Genomic DNA, 21,540 nt, shown 5'->3' with positions numbered 1-21,540 from the left:
TGAAAATATTTTGTCTCTGCAGTCTCGCTGTCCACGCTGTCTGTCTGCTGTGCACGCTGCTCCTGGATCAGCTTGCTGAACGAGGGTCTGTTGCTGAGAAGCCACCGAGGCCAAATTCCTCGTCAGAAACCACACTATGATTTTGATAAAAAAAAATTTTATTGTGCAACCTGACTAACAAACAAACAAACAAAAGGCACCACAAACAAAGCAGCATAGAACCCGGACACTTTTCAAAATAAAAGACTGTTGATCATAAGAACAGACAAAACAGCCAGAAGCTGGTTAGCTTAGCATAGCATAAAGACTGGGATCAGGGAGACAGCTAGCCAAAACATAACTGACTCTTATATCAATTTGTCATCATTATATTTTGTTTCCTGTACAGATTGAAGGAACGAGACGTGATGTGTGAATCAGTGAGTGTTAAAGCTGCCTGTAGATGGATTTCATTTCTGTTGGACTGTTTCCAGTTGTTATGCAAAGTTAACATAAGCACCAGCTGGCTGTAGCTCTGATATCCTGTCAGGTAAAATGGCTAAAATGAATGACATAAATGCTGGCTGCTATTTTCTGAACTTGTCCTTTAATTTCTCTTTCCTAACATCACACCTGAAGAAAATCCTGCACAAACTGATAACTCTGTTTGTGTCAAAATCCTGTTTTTAGACTTTCTTTATGATGGTTTGTGCTGACTTGGTGCATATTGATAAATTAGATTGTGTTTAATCAAATTACAGCACAAACTGTGTGGGCAGGTAAGAAAAAAACTGCTGAAACTGCTGATTGAGTGGGAGGATTCAGTGTGTTTATGGAGCCTCAGCAGGTTAATCTGGTCCTGACTCTCATCATAAAGCCACATCACCCCCACTCTCACCTCTGTTTTCTATCTTGTACCTGTGATTGAATGTGTCTGCCGCCCTCATACCTGCCCGTCACGGCCCAGTATCCTCTCCTACCGTCTTTATGCCCCGAAAACGTCCATTTCCATAAATCATTTGTCAGAAACGAGGGGACAGAGGGGATCAGAGTGCACATCGGAGGGGACGGTGTTTATTAGAGCACCACCGACGGCCCCTGAAGGCGCAGCCAAGGTTACGCTGAGAGTCTGCAGCTTGATCCTGGCGGGAGTCGTGCCTTTGAAAGCGAACCTCACAATTTTTTTGAGGGGAAGAAATTGATGTTTCGACTAAACACCGTCGGCGGGATTACAGAGGCTTTAATATGTGTGCAGGAGGATTTTTGATTCCAGAAAAGAAAAATCAGGTTTGGCTTCTTCTCATTAAACTCCACCGTCGAGTCGTGCATGAAGAAAAAAGAACAAAGGACTCAGATTTTATTTGAAGTCATTTTAACAGAACTGGCACAACAAATGCAGTTTTATATTCTTGTCAACATCTCTGTTTGATACGACAGCCGCGCTCCGAGTCGTGTGTAGTTACTAAACTCTGCTGTGATTCCAATTTCTGTGAATGTAAAGGCTGTTATTAACATGAATAAGGCCGTCAGTACCTGTCTGTTCCTCTGCCTAACAGTAAAACATGTTTCCTCTGATCACCATTTTATGCATCTGTTTTATCTCTGGCAGTTTTCTGTAAATCCACTGTAAAGAAACAGTTTCACATTTTAGGGAAATACAGTGAACTTAAATCATGTCCCTGTGTCTGTGTGGGTTTCCTCCTTCCTCATCAGCACAGAGGCTGATGAAGACACTGAATTTGACTGTTATTGAACTCTGTATGACCTTTACCTTTAAAAAAGACAGATAATGTTGGACTCCTGTTCAGAGTCATTCAGATGACTCACTCTGACTGTCTGGGGACACACAAGGACAGAGGACAACTTTTTTTTTTTCTTTCTCTTTCATCCTTGTTCATGGAGCGAGGGTTTGACTCTGCAGATACAGGACTGCTGATGGCGCCTGTCTGGCAGGATGATGATGATGATGATGATGATGATGATGATGATGATGATGATGATATATAATCATCGTCAAAAGATTCCTCTGCAGTTTGGTGTCACAGGAAACTAAGAAATAGGACGGAGTGAATGTTCTCACTGAAGTTTTTACCAGGACAGAGGAGAACGTTTACTGTCAGAGCGCCGCGGAGAGAAGAGACTCAGCAGAGGAAGACAGAAAAGTTTGACCAAAGAACATTAAGACAGTTAACTGACATTTATAAATGCAACATACCGCTGATGGTGGCTCTTTTTGGCAGGATGGTGACGGCGCCCACGGCGGCGTCCTCCAGCTGGTTGATAGGACTGTTCTTCGCCCCCCAGCTGTCTGAACCGATCCACAGGAAGTGACCGACCTGGTCTGCTCGCTTACTGGCATTCAGGATCCCCCTGCAGTCACACACACACACCATCACTCAGTTGTGTGTGTGTGTGTGTGTGTGTGTGTGTGTGTGTGTGTGTGTGTGTGTGTGTGTGTGTGTGCATGGCAGCCTGTAAACCTTTCATTACGACCTGGGACAGATCACTGTCAGTGTTTCTCTGTTAAAAATTCACCCAGCTCAGGTCTTTATGGCTTTGTTTTTTGTTTTTTTTTATATCTGCCTTCCCTCCAGGACCCTGAGGAGCGCAGGAAAGATCATGGCTGACCCCTCCCACCCCACACACAAACTTTATTCAGTCACTCCCCTCCTGCAGGAGGCTGCGGTCCATCAGGACCAAAACCTCACACCATGAGAGAGTTTCTTCCAGACCACAGACCCCGGCTGGAACTGACTCTCACATCCCTCATTTTATTGACAAGTTTCAGCTCCAGTTCCTAGTTATGTTTTTTTTTTTTTGACTTGCAGTATTTGCTTTTTAACTTTCTTAATTTTCTACTCATTTGGTTTATTTTTATGCACCAAATCATATGGTTACCTACTCCGGAATAAATCTGACTCAGGTTACTGCTGGCTTATTTACACAAACCAGTGTCCAACACAACAAACTCAACTGTCACAAAAGTATTTGTACATGTACAGGAAGATTAGCTTATCTTATTTCTCTTTTTTATTTGTTCTTAAATAAAGCACCAAGAGAAAAATATGAAAATCCTACATGGGATTGATGAAATGTTCACAGTCTGTTCTTCCCATCTGAGTTCGTTGATCGATCGCGTTTGATCTTATATTAAATGCATGTGCCAGGAAGTTTGTTATTAGTACATAGAAACGCTCCAGTAAATACATATAATCACAGAGGGACTGCAAAAAATAAACTTTTCTAACTGCATCGTTGGAGAGCTTTGGAGACGTTGCTCTCTTGAGGCAGCAGAAGCAGAAATTCATGAAGTGAGATTAGCCTTTAAGTTCACTGATCATACTGTAAAAAATAACCAGAACATAAAGGAGGACGTCTTCTGCTGGATACACCAAAAACCCTAGAGGTTAAATCACTGCCAGATGATATGTGATGGGTTCAGAGTTTGTTGCTATGGTGACCTGTACTGGGTGAATTTTGGCCAACTAATCTTTAGTGTGCAGCTTCAATGAAAACAGGAAGTGAAGCAGGAAAGAAAACAGTAACAAGGTAAAAGACGAAATGGTCAAAATTTCTTGTCAGAAGTACTTCGTCCTGTTATTTACCTGATGTCCTCATCAGAGGCGAACAGGATGACCGCTCTGGCGTAGCGAGTGTCCAGCAGCAGACGGATGATTTTATCAAAGTTGGAGGGTTTGTGGTCGTGAGGGATCTTCAGAGACTGAGCGATACAGATTCCACCTGCAGAGACACAGAACAAACAGAAACATTAATGTACAGACCATCACAGTCCATTTCCTGTTAAAATAGGGTGCTGCTTTTAAGAAACATCCTTTAAAGGCTCTTCCACGAGCTCGTCCAAAAGGTCTTAAAGCAGCAGTAAAAGTTCCTGCAGCTGAAGAAGCTAAGAGAAGAAAAATGCAGCGACTTTTATGACCAGAAGAAAGAGCTCTGCTCTGCTCTGCTGCCTGACATTTCCTCAAACTACCGACTTTTCTGCACGCTCGTCTTAAAAGTGTGAGGAAAAAGGCTGTGAGAGCTCCGGGCTCAGACACGACTACTTTCAATAAATGTCACTCAGCTGCACACAAAAAAGAGTGCAGCTGTTTTTCTACTTTTCTTTGCTCAGCGTGGCTCGTTCAGCAGCAGTCAGATCATGTTCTGCTGATCCACAGCTGAATGACAAACTCATTGTTCCTGACACCACATGCATGATGAATGCTGAACTATTACAGATAAATCCTGTTGTAGGTGGAAGTAAACAAGCCTCTCTTACAGCAGTGACATATCAGTCATGAACCTGTGAGTAACACTGTGATCTGTGCACAGGATTTTACTTTATGAACACATTTTTTTGTCAGAAATCTGTCCAGGAGTTCGTGATACATGCAAACTTTAAACTGTCTGCTCCATGAAACCAATTACTCTGCATTAAACAACGCACAAAGATGCAGGTGAAAGACACAAAGACAGTTGACACAGGGATTTATGTTTGAGCAGCAGAGACGCTGCTGTGTCCTGCCTTGGTTGGAGAAATACCTCTGGTTGGTGCTGCCCAGTCCACCAGCACTTTATCTCCATCCAAAACAACAACAACAACAAACTACACCAATAATCTCTGGTTAAATCTTTGGTAAATTAATGATGTAACTTTAGCTGCTTGCACGTAAGAGAAATCAATGACAGGACATAAATGTGAATCCTGCTACTCCTCTTTCTCTTCTACCAACTGATGCCCAAACTACAAGAAGGAAGATATCCAGATATACAGTATGTTCACCATCACTCCACGCTTTAAGCCTGCTTTCCACTGTATCTCTGTGTTGCTTGGCAACCACTCTGCTTAGTGATGTGCGAGTCATGAATCAAAGATGAGGCAAAGATGAGACCAGATCACAAATCTCTTATTTCCATTGTATTTATGGAAATGCATCAAGTTAATTACTGTAATAATCAGCCAAGTGAGAAAAGCAGCCACTTTGGATCTTGTTTTAACTCAGTGCTGCTCCTCCAGCTCGGAGCGCGATCCCTGACCTGACCTGAGCACGAATCACTCAATCACCTACAAGGTCTACGCCACAGACGGTAACCATCGCTGAATGAGCCAAAAAAAAAACCAAAAAAAAAACACAAAAATGACTAATTTCTCTGTTAGAACTGGATCCATTCAGTCAACATTTGTCCAGAAGAGACACAATAAAATCATTTTATCTGCATTCAAGTTAGCGGAGAGTTAAAATGCAGGTGAGCTGGCTGAGTCTTTAGTGTGCACTAAAACAGTTTATGGTGAAACAGTTTACATTAAAACTGTTTTACTGTACAACAACTACTGCAAGTAATAAAAAGACACAGGGAACTATTTAACCATTTAAAGGCCAGTAGATGCCAAATCACGTTCTAGTATGTAGGGTGGCCTACATGGCACTGCGTTGTGTTTTCTTCACTGGTCCCTCAGGGCCCAGTGCCCTGCATGTTTTAGATGTTTCCTTGCTCCAACACACTTGATTCAAATGAACAGATCATCATCAGGCTTCTGCAGATGCTTGATGACAAGCTGATCATTTGAATCAGGGCACTGAGCTCTGAGGAGCAGGACTGGGAAACACTGCTTCAGAGGGCACTTTAACACATACTGTCCAGTAGAAGGGCACAGGGGCATCCAAGAGGGCAACTTTGCATTGTTTTTTGGAACATGAGAGCACCAAGAGGAGCAACTGCCCCCCCTGCCACCCCCTTGAGTCATATGGAAATGGTCTATGGGCACTGGGCCAGTGACTTGGTGACTTGAGTGACTTGGAAGTCACTCATACACACTTGGTTCAGTAGCAGTTAGCAGTAGATTCAACTAACAATAAATTACTGAGGCAGGTGTGTAACTTAACAGTAACTTACTCATAAAAGTAATTACAGTGATTTTAGAACGTTGTGCCTAAGAACACCCCTTAGCTGTTCTGAAGTCATCTTAGACCTGTTTTCCTGACCACTTTTACAGAATTGTGTCCCAGATTTGTATTAAATGCAGCAGGTTTAATTCTTCTACATGCAGCTAACGTGGCTGAAACCATCTTGATTTGTCATTTGAAAATGTCACTTTTGGGGCTGTTTTCTACTAATTTAAATCTCCTGACCTCTTCATAAAGATTTGTTGGTGCAGTCATGCAAATCAGAAACACTCTGCAACACCCACGTCCTCCAATGACATTTGCCTCACGCACGATCTCATGAAGAGCAGTGTGAGGACTTTACACAAAGACTCTGGCCTTTAAGAGCGTCTGCTGTCATTGAGGCGAGACGAGGGCAGCGGCAGCGAGTCTGAGGTCCTCCGAGAAACACAAATTAGATCAGATATGATGCCAGTTTAAAAGGGCACTTCAACTGCTTTGGTGCATCAGTCCTCACTCTGGGAGTTTAGAGACTGAGGAGAAATGAGGGACATTTGAACCAAAACCTGTTTTTTATTCTCAGTGAATGTGAAGAGAGCTTGTTCTCGGTTCAGACTGTCACATGCAATGTTAATGAGTCTGCACCTAAATGGAAATAAACCACTTCAACCCACAAACTCTCTAGTGTTTGCATCATTTAAAGCTCCTGTTGTGCAGAAAAAAACATCATTTGCGAGTGCTGGAACGATACAGAAAACATTTATAATTTAATCTAATTATTAAATAGAGGAACTTTGAGCAGAATATTAGAGTTGTTAAAAATCAAACCTAACAAAAGTCTGAGCACTTCCTTATTTGGGCCAGAAATTCATCCTTGAGTTCTCTCCACAGGACAAATGTCTCCGTCCCCAACCTCTTCACCTCTTCAGTGTCTGTCCTCCAGTACTAATGAACCAGTTGTCCCAGTAGATTGTAATGAACCACCACCTGGGAGCCCAGTGTTCAGAGGGACACAGGGAGTCTCCGTTTTTACTACAGCCACTAAACACAACACCTGAGATGCCGTTTGTCTTCCCTCCTTCATTTAGATCACTGTCTTCATCCTTTTCTTTCATCTTTATGTCTTTTATCTTCGGGTTTTATGTCCTTTCTGTCTTTGTTTTCATCTTTCACGTCTCCTTTTTCTTTCTTTTGGCGTCTCTTTTCTTTTTTCTCTCCTTTTGTATTTTTGTTAGTTTTTTTTCTTTCTTTCATGTATGTCCCTGTCTTCTTTCTATTTTGGTTCTGTCTTTCATTTTTTCCTTTTCCTCATGCTACTTATTTTTTGATTTCTTTCTTTCCATAAAATGACTCATCTGTGCATTACAGCTGTGTAAAATTCCATAAATAACTTCCTTTGAATTTATATTTATTCTGTCTTTGTGCTGCACAGAGAATTATTCTTCATCCTCCTCAGCTTCTGACTGAAGTCTTTTTCTCTCATCAGGGAGAGCGACTGAGCTGAAGAATGTGAAGCTTTTATTATTTTGTGCAGAATAAAAAGAAGACAGAAGATTTCTTCATTGGTCTGATGGTTTAATAAAGGAGTATATATTTACTGTCCTGTCAGTTTGAAGGTCCTGATGATGGTCATTAATCTGACAGGTTATCAATACGGCTGCTGTCTGTCTGAGGCCTGAGTGACGTGAACGTATTGATCAAGAGTCTGTCCATATTGAGTGAAACTGTCATGACTTCAGGCAGCAGGAACTTCATGTGTTTATGACTGTCAGTGTGTGTTTGAACGCTGGAGAAAAGAAGACATCATCATTTCAAAGACTTTCATCAAGCTGAGGAGACTTTGAAAATGATTTTAAATCTTATCGTATTACATTCTGAACAACACAGGTTCAGCATCTCAGACTGTTTTTGTCAGAATATTCGTGTTTCAAAAATAATGCAATGATCAAATCACTTAATTAAAGCAGTCAGATAGAGAATTCTGTTTCTGTTCTCATCACATTATCAGATTTTAGTTTTATTTAATGCTGCTGCCTGGGTCAGGTCAAACAGTTAATTCACAATAACTTCAGAGAGAAGTGGGTGAAAACAAACACGCTAACAGCTCTGTTCCTATCCTTCATCATGTGGTGTCAGAGGTGGAAAAATCCAAGCTTCATCAACAAGGTAGGGTGGTTTGTATGTTACCTAAGAGGTGAAAAAAGTCAAGTGACCCTGCACTCACGTCGTATCAGAAAAATTAGTTCCCACCCAAGAAAATTCACATGAACGAAGTCAGAAGAAAAAAAATCATAGTAGGAACATTTCTGAGTTGTGTGTTGGCATCATGTAGCCTGAACAGAAACATGGCAGACAAAAGAAAATGTTTGGGTGATAACTTTTGATTAATTCATATGTTGCATATGTTTTTTTTTTTTGCATACATGTCAGGTAAAGACATATTTTAGTGGTTTTAGGGACAAAATCACTTGGAGTGATAAAACTTCAAACTGTTTCAGCAAGAACTGAAGTGAATCTTTACTGGGACGGTCCTTCCAGCCAACCATCACCCGCTACAACAACAGCAACAACAACAACAACAACAACAACATGTATAACAACAACAGCAACAACAACAACAACAACATGTACAACAACAACACTGCCATTTTTAGCGTCCATGTTGTTTCCACATTATGACATAAAAGCTCAAGCAAAAGTATCAGAGGAGCACCTGAACGCAGCATTAGAAACAGCAGTGGTTTGAGCTAAATGCTAACTTCAGCATGCTCACATGCTAATATGCTGATGTTCAGCAGGTATAAAGTTTACCATGTTCACCATCTGAGGTTAGCATGTTAGCATGCTACGCTTTGTTCATTAGCAGGTAACTATCATCGTAATTCATCCTGTGGAGAACATGAACATCTGAAGCAGATGTTACCAGACAGATGTTTCCTTCCATACAAACACGCTGCTAACACGGCTGAAAAGGCTGCATTTGTTAGTGAGAAGTCGTCATAGTGACCCGTAAATCAAATATCTGACAACTTAACAAGCATGTAGGTTTGTTGAAGACATTTACTGTAAAACATGGCCGTCAGTCACGAGGGCCTTATTGTAGTTTCATCCTGTGATTAGATGGAGAAGCTTGTTTCTGCTGCAGCTCTGAGCAGAGCTGATTGGTTGATGCACAAAGAGAAATTTACAGCCCTCGTGCAGCTCGCAGTGAAGTGAGAGACAAACATTAAGCTGACAGACAACCCTCCTTAATTAGGTTCTTCACCAGCTGCTGATGTATCACCTTATCACCGAGCTTTAGGAGCATTCTGAGTGTTCTGGGAAAATAAATGTTTGCGACACCGGATACTTCTCATCATTACCAGCTGATATATGAGCCTCTCCTCCTACAGACGCTGGGAAGCTGCAGAGTCCATCTCAGGAGAAGACAACTAATTTAATGCTTATTTCAAATGTGGTGCAATAAAACAATCATGAGTATAGAATGTGTGGGTTTAAAGTGGATTTATAGGCTACTTGATGTTGTAGATATTTACTTAGTCTACTTGTGATGGAGTACTTTGATGCTGTTGTGTGGGTAGTTTAACTTAAAGCTGCAGTAACTGATGCTTTAATCCACTTATTCTCAGCAGAACACGACACAACATCAGATGTGTCTCTGATGAAAGTCCAATATTTCACTCTTTTTAGAGCTCTGTTTTTGGTCTCCACCACCTCCTGAGGGAAATATCTGTTTCTTTAGGTGCCAAATGCTTTACTTTGTTCACCAGCTTGTCTTTGACTGTCTGTCTGCAGGATATGTACAGTGGCTTTTTTCTTTTTCTTTTTTTTTTTTTTTTTACAGCTTTTTCTCTGAAAATGAGCCTTTAAGAGCACTGAGACTCAACCAGAACAGTGACATTGTCTCTGGACAGACAGTCAATGCAGATTCTGCAGATTCAGCTCATAACTGTAAAGACATTCATTGCGACCAGAGTCTGACAAAGTTTAGATTTCATCAGACTCCACATAGATTTGAAACAAAATAAATGGATGGATGGTTTCTGTTTCTCTTCACTTCCCTACACTCTCCCTATCTACTATATTTTTGGTAATTCATTTACAAAAAACACACAAGAGACAAAGTTAAAGATGAACTGAACTAGCTGAAGGTTTTTGTCATGACAATGGAGAGCTGAAGTCACGCTGCTTCCAGTGGACCACCATGGGACTTTCCTTTGGAAAAAAATACGAGCTATAATCAACAGAGAGAGACAAATAATTTTTTGATCCTGTCTGATTGAATTGTGCCACAAAAAACACGTATGATGTTTGTCAGTTTAAAAGATGAAGTCACAAGTCAAGAAAGTCTTAGTTTGTTGTAAAACTGTTGAAGTATCAGACTGTGAAGATGCGTAATTATAAAGACGACACACCCGCAGGTCACATAAGTGACATCATCACATGACCAGCAGGTCTGTTTGGTTCTTTCTCTTCCTGGCTGATAAAAGGACCAGGAGTGTGTGATAAGGAGTGTAAGATAATGTCACAGTGTGGGGGACACAGGGACAGTGATATTTGTGTCAGTGATTGTGTGAGATGAAAGATGAAGCCGACTGAGCAGTTTGACATAAAACTAAACTATGACAAACCCACCATGAACTGCAACTTTTCTTCCCTTGTAAAATTATGTTTTAAATTGACAACCAACATATCTGTAATTCATGGAACACTTCAAACACAATCAAAAAATAGTTTGCCTCTCATCAGAGACTACAGTTCATATTTGTTCTGTAGTTTGGCCCCAGATGAATATGACTCCACCTCTGTGTATCGTTAGTGTCAGTTCTTTTGACTATGATAATCATGTAGTGAAAATCTGATATCCTGACAGCCCTCAGTCCAACCAGTCCAACCAGAGAGTCAGAGAAATACTAAACTGGGTCTTTTAGACAGTCTGGAGTGAAACTCCATCATCACCACACGGTAGTTGAATGATTCGCTCAGCTTGACTTGCATTTCATTTTCAATCAGTGAAAGTAACTTTGTGTGACTCCTGTCCATCATGCAGTGCATTCAGTTCAGCAGTAGAACAAAAACTCACTGATCTGAGAGAAACTGGATCATTTTATGGAGAAAATGTTTTCTGCACTGAAGTCCTCTCAGTGTCAGTGTTGTCAGTGTTGTTCAGTTAGCAATGTAGCTAACATTAGCAGTCCTATGAGCTCAGTCTGGTTCTGTTGCTTGCTTGTCCTGAAAATCTCCTCCTCCATCGGTCCAAAGCTCCTGTGCTAACAACACTGTGATCTCTCAAAGCAACTAACAAAGACAGCTGATTGTTCCCAGGACGTCAAATACGACATTTTGTGTTGGTAAAAGCAGCAAAATAAGGGAATACAGGCCTTATGCCCTGACGTCTCTTACATGATGAGACACTGAAAACTGCAGCTGTTTTATAAACAGATTCAATTACAGTCAAAATCCAGTCATTTGCTTTTCTTCTATAACTCTGATATACCTGCATATATGTGCCTCCAAGTCATTCATTTGACTTCATGAAGGCCAAGGACAAAGCAGAGAGGATTTTTTTTCCATCTGTTCAAAAGTCCATGGAAGCCTTTATAATATATATGACTGCTCATCTTAAATTCAATAGAGAATCTGAAGTGTGTGAGATCAAATATGTGTATGAGGGAAGGGTATTTGGCGTGTGGGGCCCACATTTTATTCAGCTGATGAATAAAACATGTGGCATTGGCTCTGCAGTGGTCAATACCATGGTAACCCCCCCCCCCCCCCCCCCCCCCAAAACACCCGTCTCATATTTCTACTGTATCAATATGAATTTACATCAGGGCTAAATTACCTCCACGTCTCCACAATATATGAGAGTGTTTCATGGTGGATTATATTTAAAAAAGGGTGGCAGGATTTAAATCAAAGTCGGTGTTTCTATATTTGTCTCTGTGTGTCGTATAAGGATGTTTACTGGTGGTAAATTTACCACAGAAGAAGAGTCGGGGGGCGGGTCATCTTCATGCTGCTCACACTGTGACAGGAGTTTTTTTAAAGGATCCAAATGGATGCACCACAGATGTCGTCTTTATTATTCAGTTTTTGCTGGCCTCAAAAAATAAAGAAGAAAAAAAAAGGTTTTCAAAAATTGGTGACAGTGAGCTGTGAACCTGATTTCTTTAATTCGATGCCTGAAAATGAAATGATTTTAATTGAAAATATAAAAAATTCAACATTCACTTTCTCTTCAATGCATTTACTCATTAATTTCTTTAAATACAACTTTTTGGGGGTTTCTGAAACAAAATTATTTATTCAAGTTTTGTTAGGTTTTTTTTTCTTAATTGTATTTTAGATTTATATCTTAAGAGGAAAAGTAAATTATCTTAATAAAGTAGTCGGTGAAACGTTTTTAAAACAAGGCTAAAAACTCAAAAGTGTATTGCAGCACATTGCTTGTGTCTTTTCTCAATTGTTTTGATAAATGAAAATTAAAATGTGAAAAAGAAGTTATTCATTTCCTTTTTTTTTTTATTTTTCCAAAGCCACAGGGAGCCTCTGGAGAGAAACTAACGAGCTGAACGAGGCTCCGGAGCTGCAGGCTGCAGACCGACGGTTCAGGCACAAAACTACTCAGCTGGGTTTTGGAAAAGATTTTGGTTTGGGTTAAAATAAATTTGAATGACAATAATCAGTAAAGTTTTATCTGTTGTGTCTGAAGGACAGTATGTATTTTTCTGTGTGTATCGAGCTGATTGAGAAAAGCTGCTGCAGCTCGTAGAAACACTTGATGCGTGGCAGCTGGACGAGGCTGAAGTCAGACAGATCAGTTTTCAATACTGAATCTCAGATGACATCAGAGGAGAAGACGCTCTTAGAAAAGCAAACTTTGGGATCTGTGCTTGATTAGTCTTGTGAGACCAATTTGGACGGACTGCAGTCGGTGCTGAGAGAAGCTATTTACTTTACTTTTTACTTCTGCCACAGAAACACATTTACATAAAAGTCTGAGTGAGTTAGAGATGATTCTCCTGCCTCAGCCACTGAGGGAAAAAATGATCTTGTATGGATCTGAGTGCCGTTCTCAAGGACCCTGTGGGGACACTGTGGGGTCTCCATGTCAACAAAGAACAACAACTGGGCGAATAATGGTCCTTGAAATGCTCCCATCATGCCTCAGTGCTGCATTAGTTTTAGCCTTGGCCTTTCTGAAGTGGAATGAGAGAACAACACACTGCAGGGAGGACGGAAACAGCTGAAAACGTTTCATAAAATATTTCCTGAAGAGGACAAATACAATAATGAATCTTTCTTGGCTTCAAGACTTACTGTACACACACACACACACACACACACACACACACACACACACACACACACACACACACACACACACACACACACACACACACACACACACACACACAGTGTAGCAGCTGTCCTTGTCCACTCCCATCAAGGGCCATGATGGTATGAATTCGTCTGCAGGGAAAATCTACATATGTCAGTGGGACGGTGGTTTATCGCAACCAGAGGTGTCAAAGGTCCACACAGTCTTTACTGCAGTACAAATACAGGTACTCGAGTAAAAGTAGAAGTACTGATTCAACTTGTTTACTGCAGTAACAGTAAAAAAGTTCAGGCTCTGAAATGTCTTCAGAGTATATAAGTAAAAAGGACATTTCTACTGACTGTTTCTGTGTAAAGACAACTGACCTGAGTCTCCCTCTCCATCTGTCCCACATTCCTCTTTTACATCTTTTTCATCTTCTTATGTCTTTTACATTGTTTTTGTCTTGTTATGTTGTTTTTGCCATTTTGTGTATATTTTAAATCAAGGTTGTTGAACTTCACTGACTGATTATCCCAAAATTCTGCACTTTATCATTTGTACTCTGTGATTTTGAGCCCTACAACATTCAGTGCTTTTTTTCTCTCCCTCCCCACTTTGGTGTCCCCTGCGTAAGTTTTTTGTTTGTCTCACTGCAGAACCGGTTTCCCTTCAGGAACAAATATAGCTGAAAATTGATTTGTAAAAGTCTTGTGAGATCTGCACACTTTGTTTCTTCACTGTTCACGTTGTACAAACTAAATATTGTTTCATAATGTGACTGTTGTTGTGGTTCAGATTTGTGTACAATTATGGATAAAAACACTTTGTGAGTTTTAAGAACTGGACTCTGGGTTTCCCTTCTAGATACGACCGTGTAACTCTGATCTCAAACACACTGCACAAGAGAATAACTTGAGACTGAGCCTTCAAAATTAACACGGATGACCCTGTGGTAGGAATCACATGACTGTGGTCCAGAAGTCCTGATTGTTTTACATTTGTGTACTCTTATCTCATGCACTGACACTCTGCTTGAATCATCTGATACAACAGCTCTACTGTCAGGCATGAAGAATCCATTGGAGTGATCAGAGTCTGTGTACAGAAGCATGTCTCCCATCACAGACAGATGTGTCGACGTGATATAAAAACTTTTCTGATGATGACATGTGATGTTACTGTACAGTTCTGTGGTTTATACCCTGCAGAGTAAAATATCAGTCTCAGTAAAAACAGACAGAGACTTGTCTCCTCTGTGAAACCTTCGTCGCTGCCCTGTATTATTATAAATCATGATGTCTGTCTCTCCTCTTCATGTCCTCAGTGTGTCTGTGTGCAGTCTGTTGTCTGCTGTGGTCTAAAACATCCTCATTGATGTAAACTGTCAGTGACACTGATGTAAATGATCCTGCTGCATTAATACAAAAACACTGTTTCATAAAAACTTTATTAACAATATTAATGCTAATTAAATGCGTGTGAATAGTGACGTTTTCCTAAAACTTTGCTGGTTCTGTGTTGTTGGAATGAACCACAGAAGCTTCAATTGATGCACGTATATTATAAAACTGCCTGGTAACTAACTTCTCTTTGCTATGAGTTGCAGTCAGAGTTAAGCCTTTTGTGTGAGCTGCAGTATTCAGATATTTCAGCTGCTCAGAGCAGAATAAAGTGCATTACAATAATCAGGTCTAGAGGAGATAAAAACCAGGACGACCTTTTCTAAATCTGTGGGTTTAAAGAAATGAGCTGATGTCGGTTAAATGTCTGAGATGAATGAAAGAAGAATGTTTCCACCTGCATTACAGGCTCCTCTTTTAACAGACAACAGAACAGATGAATTCCAGTTTTTCACTCAACACTCCCCTCAGACTTTTCACATTAAAAGCCTTCAAATAATGTGAAGGCTGGAATACTTTTGATGTGAAACATCTAAAGATTAAAAGACTCTGCTCTGCCACTGATTTATTATTATGCGTTTATTTGAGAATTTAGATTTGTACATGTGACTTTGCCATGTTAGTTTCACCTTGGATTGATTTACTTTAAATAGAAGAACACATTGCTGGGTGTGATTCTATCTTTTTTTCTCTCAGCTTCTCCTCTGTTACTCTTCTGTCTGCAGACTTTTGTCCTGCACATTTGTACTTGTAAAAAACATGTAAACATGGCAGATAAATTGTCTTTCCCAGGAGAAATTCAGCTCGGAAATCAAGTTTCTCTAATCTTTTACAGCGTTTAGAGGGGAAATTGACCACTTTTCATGTGTTCATGCAGTCAGTGTTGATTTAAATGTCACTGATTGACAGAGAAAGCTTCTGATGCACATCAACACGCTCATACATTGTTGACCACCTGTTTAAGGTGACAAAAAAACTCACCCAGCACGCCAACTGGATACCCAGAAGAGGAGAGCAGAAATCTGAGCTCAGTGGGGAAACTGCATGTAAAATGTCCACACATAGTCAACTGTCTTTGCTGTAAAACACAGACTGATAACCAGCGCAGTGGTCTGCAGCAGAGACTCTACTGTTCTGAGGAGATTGAGGGAATCCAACAGAGCGTCATTAGATACAGAATCACAGTGTGGTTTTTGGGAAACAGTACAGCTGAAAAGGAGGCTCACCAGCTCTGAAGGAGCAGAGGATACAGAGTCTGCATGAGCAGGCGGTCATGAAACAAGCAACAAAATTCACTGTAGACCTTCAACATCTCCTCCTCAAAGGAAACTCTGTGAGCCAAAGTGCAAATCAAACCTCTTCAAACTCTCATTTGTTTCAGCTTCCACCGAGCTGCTGAAGTCTGGTGTTAAATCTGGTGGAATAAAAACACCAGAACTTTAAATCTTACAGTTTATTTTTTTTTTTAAGACCCGTCCATTTCAAATGTCTCTTTGTGTTTTACGAAACAACTTTCTACCAACATGTCATGACTTCTCTGCAGGTACAGTAATCAAGTTGCTCAGATCAAACTTTCCCTGGACCCTCGACCTCACCACCGACATCTGTGACTGTGGTCTCCTGCTCAGGCAGATTATTAGAGATTGTTAAAGGCAATAAAATTCCTCATCATCGACTATGCAGATGATACCCATATTTACTTCTACCTCTCGCCTAACAACTCTGATCTAATAGACTCTCTTCAGCAGTGCAAGATTGACAGCTGGATGTCTCAAAATTTACTCAAGATGAACAAATTGACTTAAATTTGATGCTCATCTGACTGACTGTAGTCTGACTGTACACTGACTGTACACTGACTGTAGTCTGACTGTAGTCTGACTGTACACTGACTATACACTGACTGTACACTGACTGTAGTCTGACTGTAGTCTGACTGTAGTCTGACTGTACACTGACTGTAGTCTGACTGTAGTCTGACTGTACACTGACTGTAGTCTGACTGTAGTCTGACTGTAGTCTGACTGTACACTGACTGTAGTCTGACTGTACACTGACTGTAGTCTGACTGTACTGTGTGAGGATGTTGAGGATTCCCCAGCAGACAGTCAGACAGCCTCATAAAGAGCAGCGACTTACTGCCTCGTCTGCAGCTCGTCCAGTAACGACACCTCCGCTCAGAGCCAACCAGAGAATTTATCTGTATTACCCACAACTAAATATTGATCCAGGTGATCATTCTTCACTTAAACTGTGTCCACATCTTTGTGTGTGGGTGTGTGTGTAGTAGTAGTAGTAGGGCCATGCAGTGGGCTGAGTTATGGCCTCATTCCATTCCAAACAGCAAGCGTTGGAGTTATGGCGACGAGCGTCAAAACTTACAAGGTCGAGGTGTGAGTCAGTGCCAGGCTGTCGTCAGGGCTGAACGCTCACAACGACTGCTGGAAGAGAACACGGTGCTGAGATCCAGAGGAGCTTATCACAACCTCATCAGTCTGTGGTGTGCAGAACGACACGCCGGGACTCATGGGATACAGGCAGGAACCTTCACTGTGATTAACCCTTTAATGGTTCACATCAGCGCAGATGGACGCTCTGATACGACATGTTAAAGTAACATTATGTAACTATTCAAACTTAAAATAACAGCTCTGTATTTATGCCGATGCTACAATGACTTGTAACAGGATTCACTGTAAAAATGAAAAAACTGAGAAAACTGCAAAAGATTTTTGAGTTCTGAGCTCAACTGAAACTTCTTGAAAAAGTTTTACCAACTACTGATCTTTGTTTGAGATAATTTACTTTTATTCTTTAGATAAACTTCAAGCTTCAAGTTTTAGAAACTCAGAACATTGTATTTAAAAACATATTGAGCAAATTGATTGAAGCAAAAGTAATTGTTAAAATTTTAATATTTTCAAATAAAATTACTTATTTTTTCAGTTCATGGTGACAGTGAGTTTCTAAAACTCAAAGATTCAAGTTTATCTAAAGCAGGAAAGTAAATTATTTCAACTAAATGACAAAACTTTAAAACTTTCAAAAGTTTATTTTGAAACTTGAGAGTTTGATTTGGGATCAAAACTCAAAAATCTATCGCAGTACACTGCCTTGAAATTTTAAGTTGTTTAAACTTTTTTTTACAGTGTGAGTGATGATCATTCCCACTCTGCGCCCCGTACGTAACCTTTGTGTCCTGGTGTGTGTCACACACACCACCAACTACATCACTGATTCTGATGAAATAGATTGAAACATTTTGATGGTCAACTTGAAAACTGGTCAGAAATCAGGTAAAAGTTTGAAGGTTTACAGGGAAGGCTGGTACAAGGAGTAAAAGTCAAAGTATGAGCTGACAGCTACGTTTCAGTCATTTTAAGTCTTTTCAGCTGCTAAGATCAGATATCATTCAGCTACAAACACAGTTTCTTTTTTTATTTTAATTTAGATTTTTGGATTTTCATCATAAATTCCTCCACAGTGGCAGCTGCACTCTCTGTCATCTGGTTTAAACAGGTTGAAGTCAATAATCTGTTATTTATGAACTGAGTCAGTGAAATATAAGTGAAAACACATCAGTAATTCTTTTTCATATTTACAAAACTGAAAAGGACATTTTTAATAAATAAATGCAGGAATTAAAGCCTAAAAAACTGATTTGATCAGAACATTTTGTAATTATTGGCCAACTAGAAAGGTGAATTTGCAGGACAAAAGGACAAGAATCTAGGTGAGAACCGTTTCCTCTGTGGAAACCTAACCCTGACCCACTTCATTCTCTACAGAGCTGGAGAACATAGAACCCTGGGAACACAGTAATGACCCCAAAGAGACAGGCACTTTTCTTGAAAGAACATCTTTTTAAAAAATTCAAAAGCAAAGTTTCCACTGTCGAGGTGAAATAAAGTAACAAAAACCTCACACCTGCATGTCTGAATGAAAAGTGATTTTTGCAGCAGAAAGTTGTGGACAGAGTTCAGAGACTTGAGAGACACAGGTGAGACGGAGAGAAGCCATTAAAGACTTCACAGCTCAGGTCGAGGACGAACTCCAAATGCCAACGTGGACTTTTACCATCTGAGAAAACCTCAGGATCTCAGTGTTCTGGCTGCCGCCGCCCTGAGGGAGACGTTTCAAACGGTGATCCGCCGACCTCGAGCCGCTCCCACGGGTTTTATGTTCGTCTCTGAGCCGAGAGGAAGTGAGATTCTTTCAAAACAAGAGAAGAAGACTTCAGCCAAATCCACAGCAGAGAGAGTGAATGTGTCACACTGTGTCTGTCAGATCTGTGTGTGTGTGTGTGTGTGTGTTGTTCCATGAAACTGTTCCTGCACCTGACACAAACACACACACACACACACACACACACACACACACACACACACACACACACACACACACACACAGTGCAGTGGGTACAGACTGATCCTAATCTTTCAGTTTGGAGTCAGAAAGCACTTTAAACTTTCCCTCTGATGTACTTTCTGTGTTCTGCAGACTGAACCTGGTAAAGTTTTCAGCTAGAAAACATTTTTAAAAAACAATTTCAAAATACATGAGGAAGTCTGACAAAAAAATGAGCTTTTACTTTGACGGTGAAAAAGAGAAATGGATGAAGTCTGTGAGAGTTTAGTGTAACAGGAAGCAGAGAACAGCGTGATGAAGCGTGTGACGGAGCGCAGACATGTGATCTGATATTTGGGGGTCTAAATCAGTGGTTCCCAACCCCCCACTGGTATCTAAGGAAAGCTTTCGCTGGCTTGTTTACTTGTTCCTTTTTGTTTTGTTTTGTTTTGTTTGACCAGAATCAGCTGATTTATTGCTCTCGCCAAACTTCTGTCGTCAACATCATCAGCTTCATTCAGACTTTACAGACACTAAATAAAACTCACCAAAATATCCTGGTTTATCTTTTCATCGTTCCAATAATCACCGGCTCTGGTTTGGTTGAAATAATCCCATCATTCATGGCGTGAAGGAGGGCGGCGGGGTCAGGTGACGCCGTACAGCAGCAGCGGCTGCAGCCTCCAAAGACGAGCTCTCCTGATTTTATAAGTGAACTACAGTCTGATAAACACTTTTATTTTCTTTCATGATGTGGGAATCTCATGTTTTCACATCACAGATGACTGAGAGAGGCAGGAACATGTGAGTCTTTAAACATTCGTAGGATCATAAATGAATTTGATAAGAAAAAACGTCACATCTGGCACCGTGAGTCTCCTCTGCTCATTAGTGTCTGCCTGTCAAAAATAACAACAACAAAAAAAAAACACTAAAAATGCACATTTTAGAGAAAGTAAATCATATTTTCCTCATTAATCATATATTCTTTAAACAACCCAACAGAGCTGTATTCACTGGTAATTACTGGCATTAATTAGGCCTCATAAAACATTATTTTGTCTGGTGAAGTCATGAGTTGGATAAGGAGCCTTCAAATTAAAAGTGTCTTATATCTTATTAATTATTACTGATTCATCAGTTGTTTCAACCTTCAGTTAAGGAAAAACAAGTGACTTTAATTTGTCTCCTGTCTGTAAAACTCTGTCACAAAACACAATTACACTTTTTAGGTTCTAAAACTCAAAGATTCAAGTTTTTCTAAAAAAGAAAAGTAAATTATTTCAACTAAAGATATTATAGGTCAGCAAAACTTTTTAAATTTATTTCCAAGTCCAAGAATTATAGTTGGGCTCAAAACTCAAAAATCTATTGCTGAATGTTGCCTTAAAATCTGAAGTCATCTCAACTTTTTTTTTTTTTTACAGTGTAAGTTGTAATAAGTTCTTATGTTGCCTAGAAACCAAACATTTTGTCAACTAAATTAAATTAAATTTAGACAGTGGCTCGTCTTCTTGAGTCTCCATTCGCTGGCTGTCGATGTCAAATCAAAGAAAAAGAAAAGTCTTCAGGGGAAAAGAGAGAATTTAATGGCTGTGACTCCAGACACTTTTTTTTCGTTCTTTGGTCAGAAATGTGTCTTTTGATCCTGGAGGTTGCAGACTCCTGCTGTACTTCCATTACACTGAAGAGAAGTCAGACATCTCTGCAGCCGAAATCTCCAAAACTCTGCACCTCACACCAAAACTATCGAGATGGACAAACATCTCTGCAGAGAAAAGGAAAAACAGGAATATTATATGTATATTAGGGGAAATAATTCAGATTTAAAAGTAAGTCTGCAGGGGCTTTAAGTTCAGGAAAAAATAATCCAGATGAGGATCAGCACAGACTGAATGTAGCTGGAAAAATGATTTTAATGAGATTATTATTCAACCAAACAGCCGAATCATGTTAATTTGATTTGGGGTCGGGTCGAGGAAGTGGACTGGATTAAGACAGATTTGAGTCGAGGATGTGGACATTATCTCTGAAAGCCTGTGGACGCACAAAGTCTCTTTAAAAATGCAGAACTGTGTAGAAACATCATGCATATTTTACAGCGTTTGATCAGATACGTTCTAACTGGTTTGCTTTGAGAGGGGATGAATCAGAAAGAGGAGCAGAGACACTTTCATCATCATCATCATCATCATCATCAGAGCCATTTTACTGTCAGGCCATCAGCAGAATATCAAAGTGCTGCATCTGTATTCACACTGAGAGGAGACGGGAGCGGCTGAGTGAGCTTGTTAGTGATACGACAGAGAAACGCTGGTCAACTGCAGGTCAAACGTATCTGCGCGTACACTCGACTTCACAGCATCCGACCGCCATTTACTGAATGTCACAACGCTAAAGAGGAAGAGGAAGATGAGGAGAGGCGTGACTCCGACTCCTCTCTGCTGTAAACACACACGCTGTTAAAGCATCGTAAAGGTTTCATTACACACACGTCCTTTTCATCAGATGAAAAAGAAAAAATCAATTATTCCTCTTTGATTTGATTTGAATCTGAGCGAATCCTGATGCAGGAGCTGCGAGCAGCAACAGATGCAGGAGAGTT

General features: G+C 40.3%; 1 protein-coding gene across 2 annotated transcripts in view; it reads right to left on the bottom strand.

Moving 5' to 3' along the window:
- The window catches only part of grm7 (glutamate metabotropic receptor 7), a 300,227-nt gene that overhangs the window by 125,723 nt on the left and 152,964 nt on the right, over positions 1–21,540 (bottom strand). For both annotated transcript variants that reach the window (XM_084742168.1, XM_084742157.1), the window contains exons 3-4: positions 3,585–3,720; positions 2,195–2,349 (exon numbers count right to left, since the gene is read on the bottom strand). In XM_084742168.1, the coding sequence (XP_084598294.1) occupies positions 2,195–2,349; positions 3,585–3,720 (291 nt within the window). The remainder of the gene's footprint in view (positions 1–2,194; positions 2,350–3,584; positions 3,721–21,540) is intronic.

This window comes from Lutjanus erythropterus, chromosome 2 (assembly GCF_056507025.1).
Source record: "Lutjanus erythropterus isolate fLutEry1 chromosome 2, fLutEry1.hap2, whole genome shotgun sequence".
Taxonomy (NCBI): Eukaryota; Metazoa; Chordata; class Actinopteri; order Lutjaniformes; family Lutjanidae; genus Lutjanus; species Lutjanus erythropterus.
The sequence above is the reverse complement of the archived record's forward strand: the minus strand, read 5'-3'. Positions and strand labels throughout refer to the sequence as shown.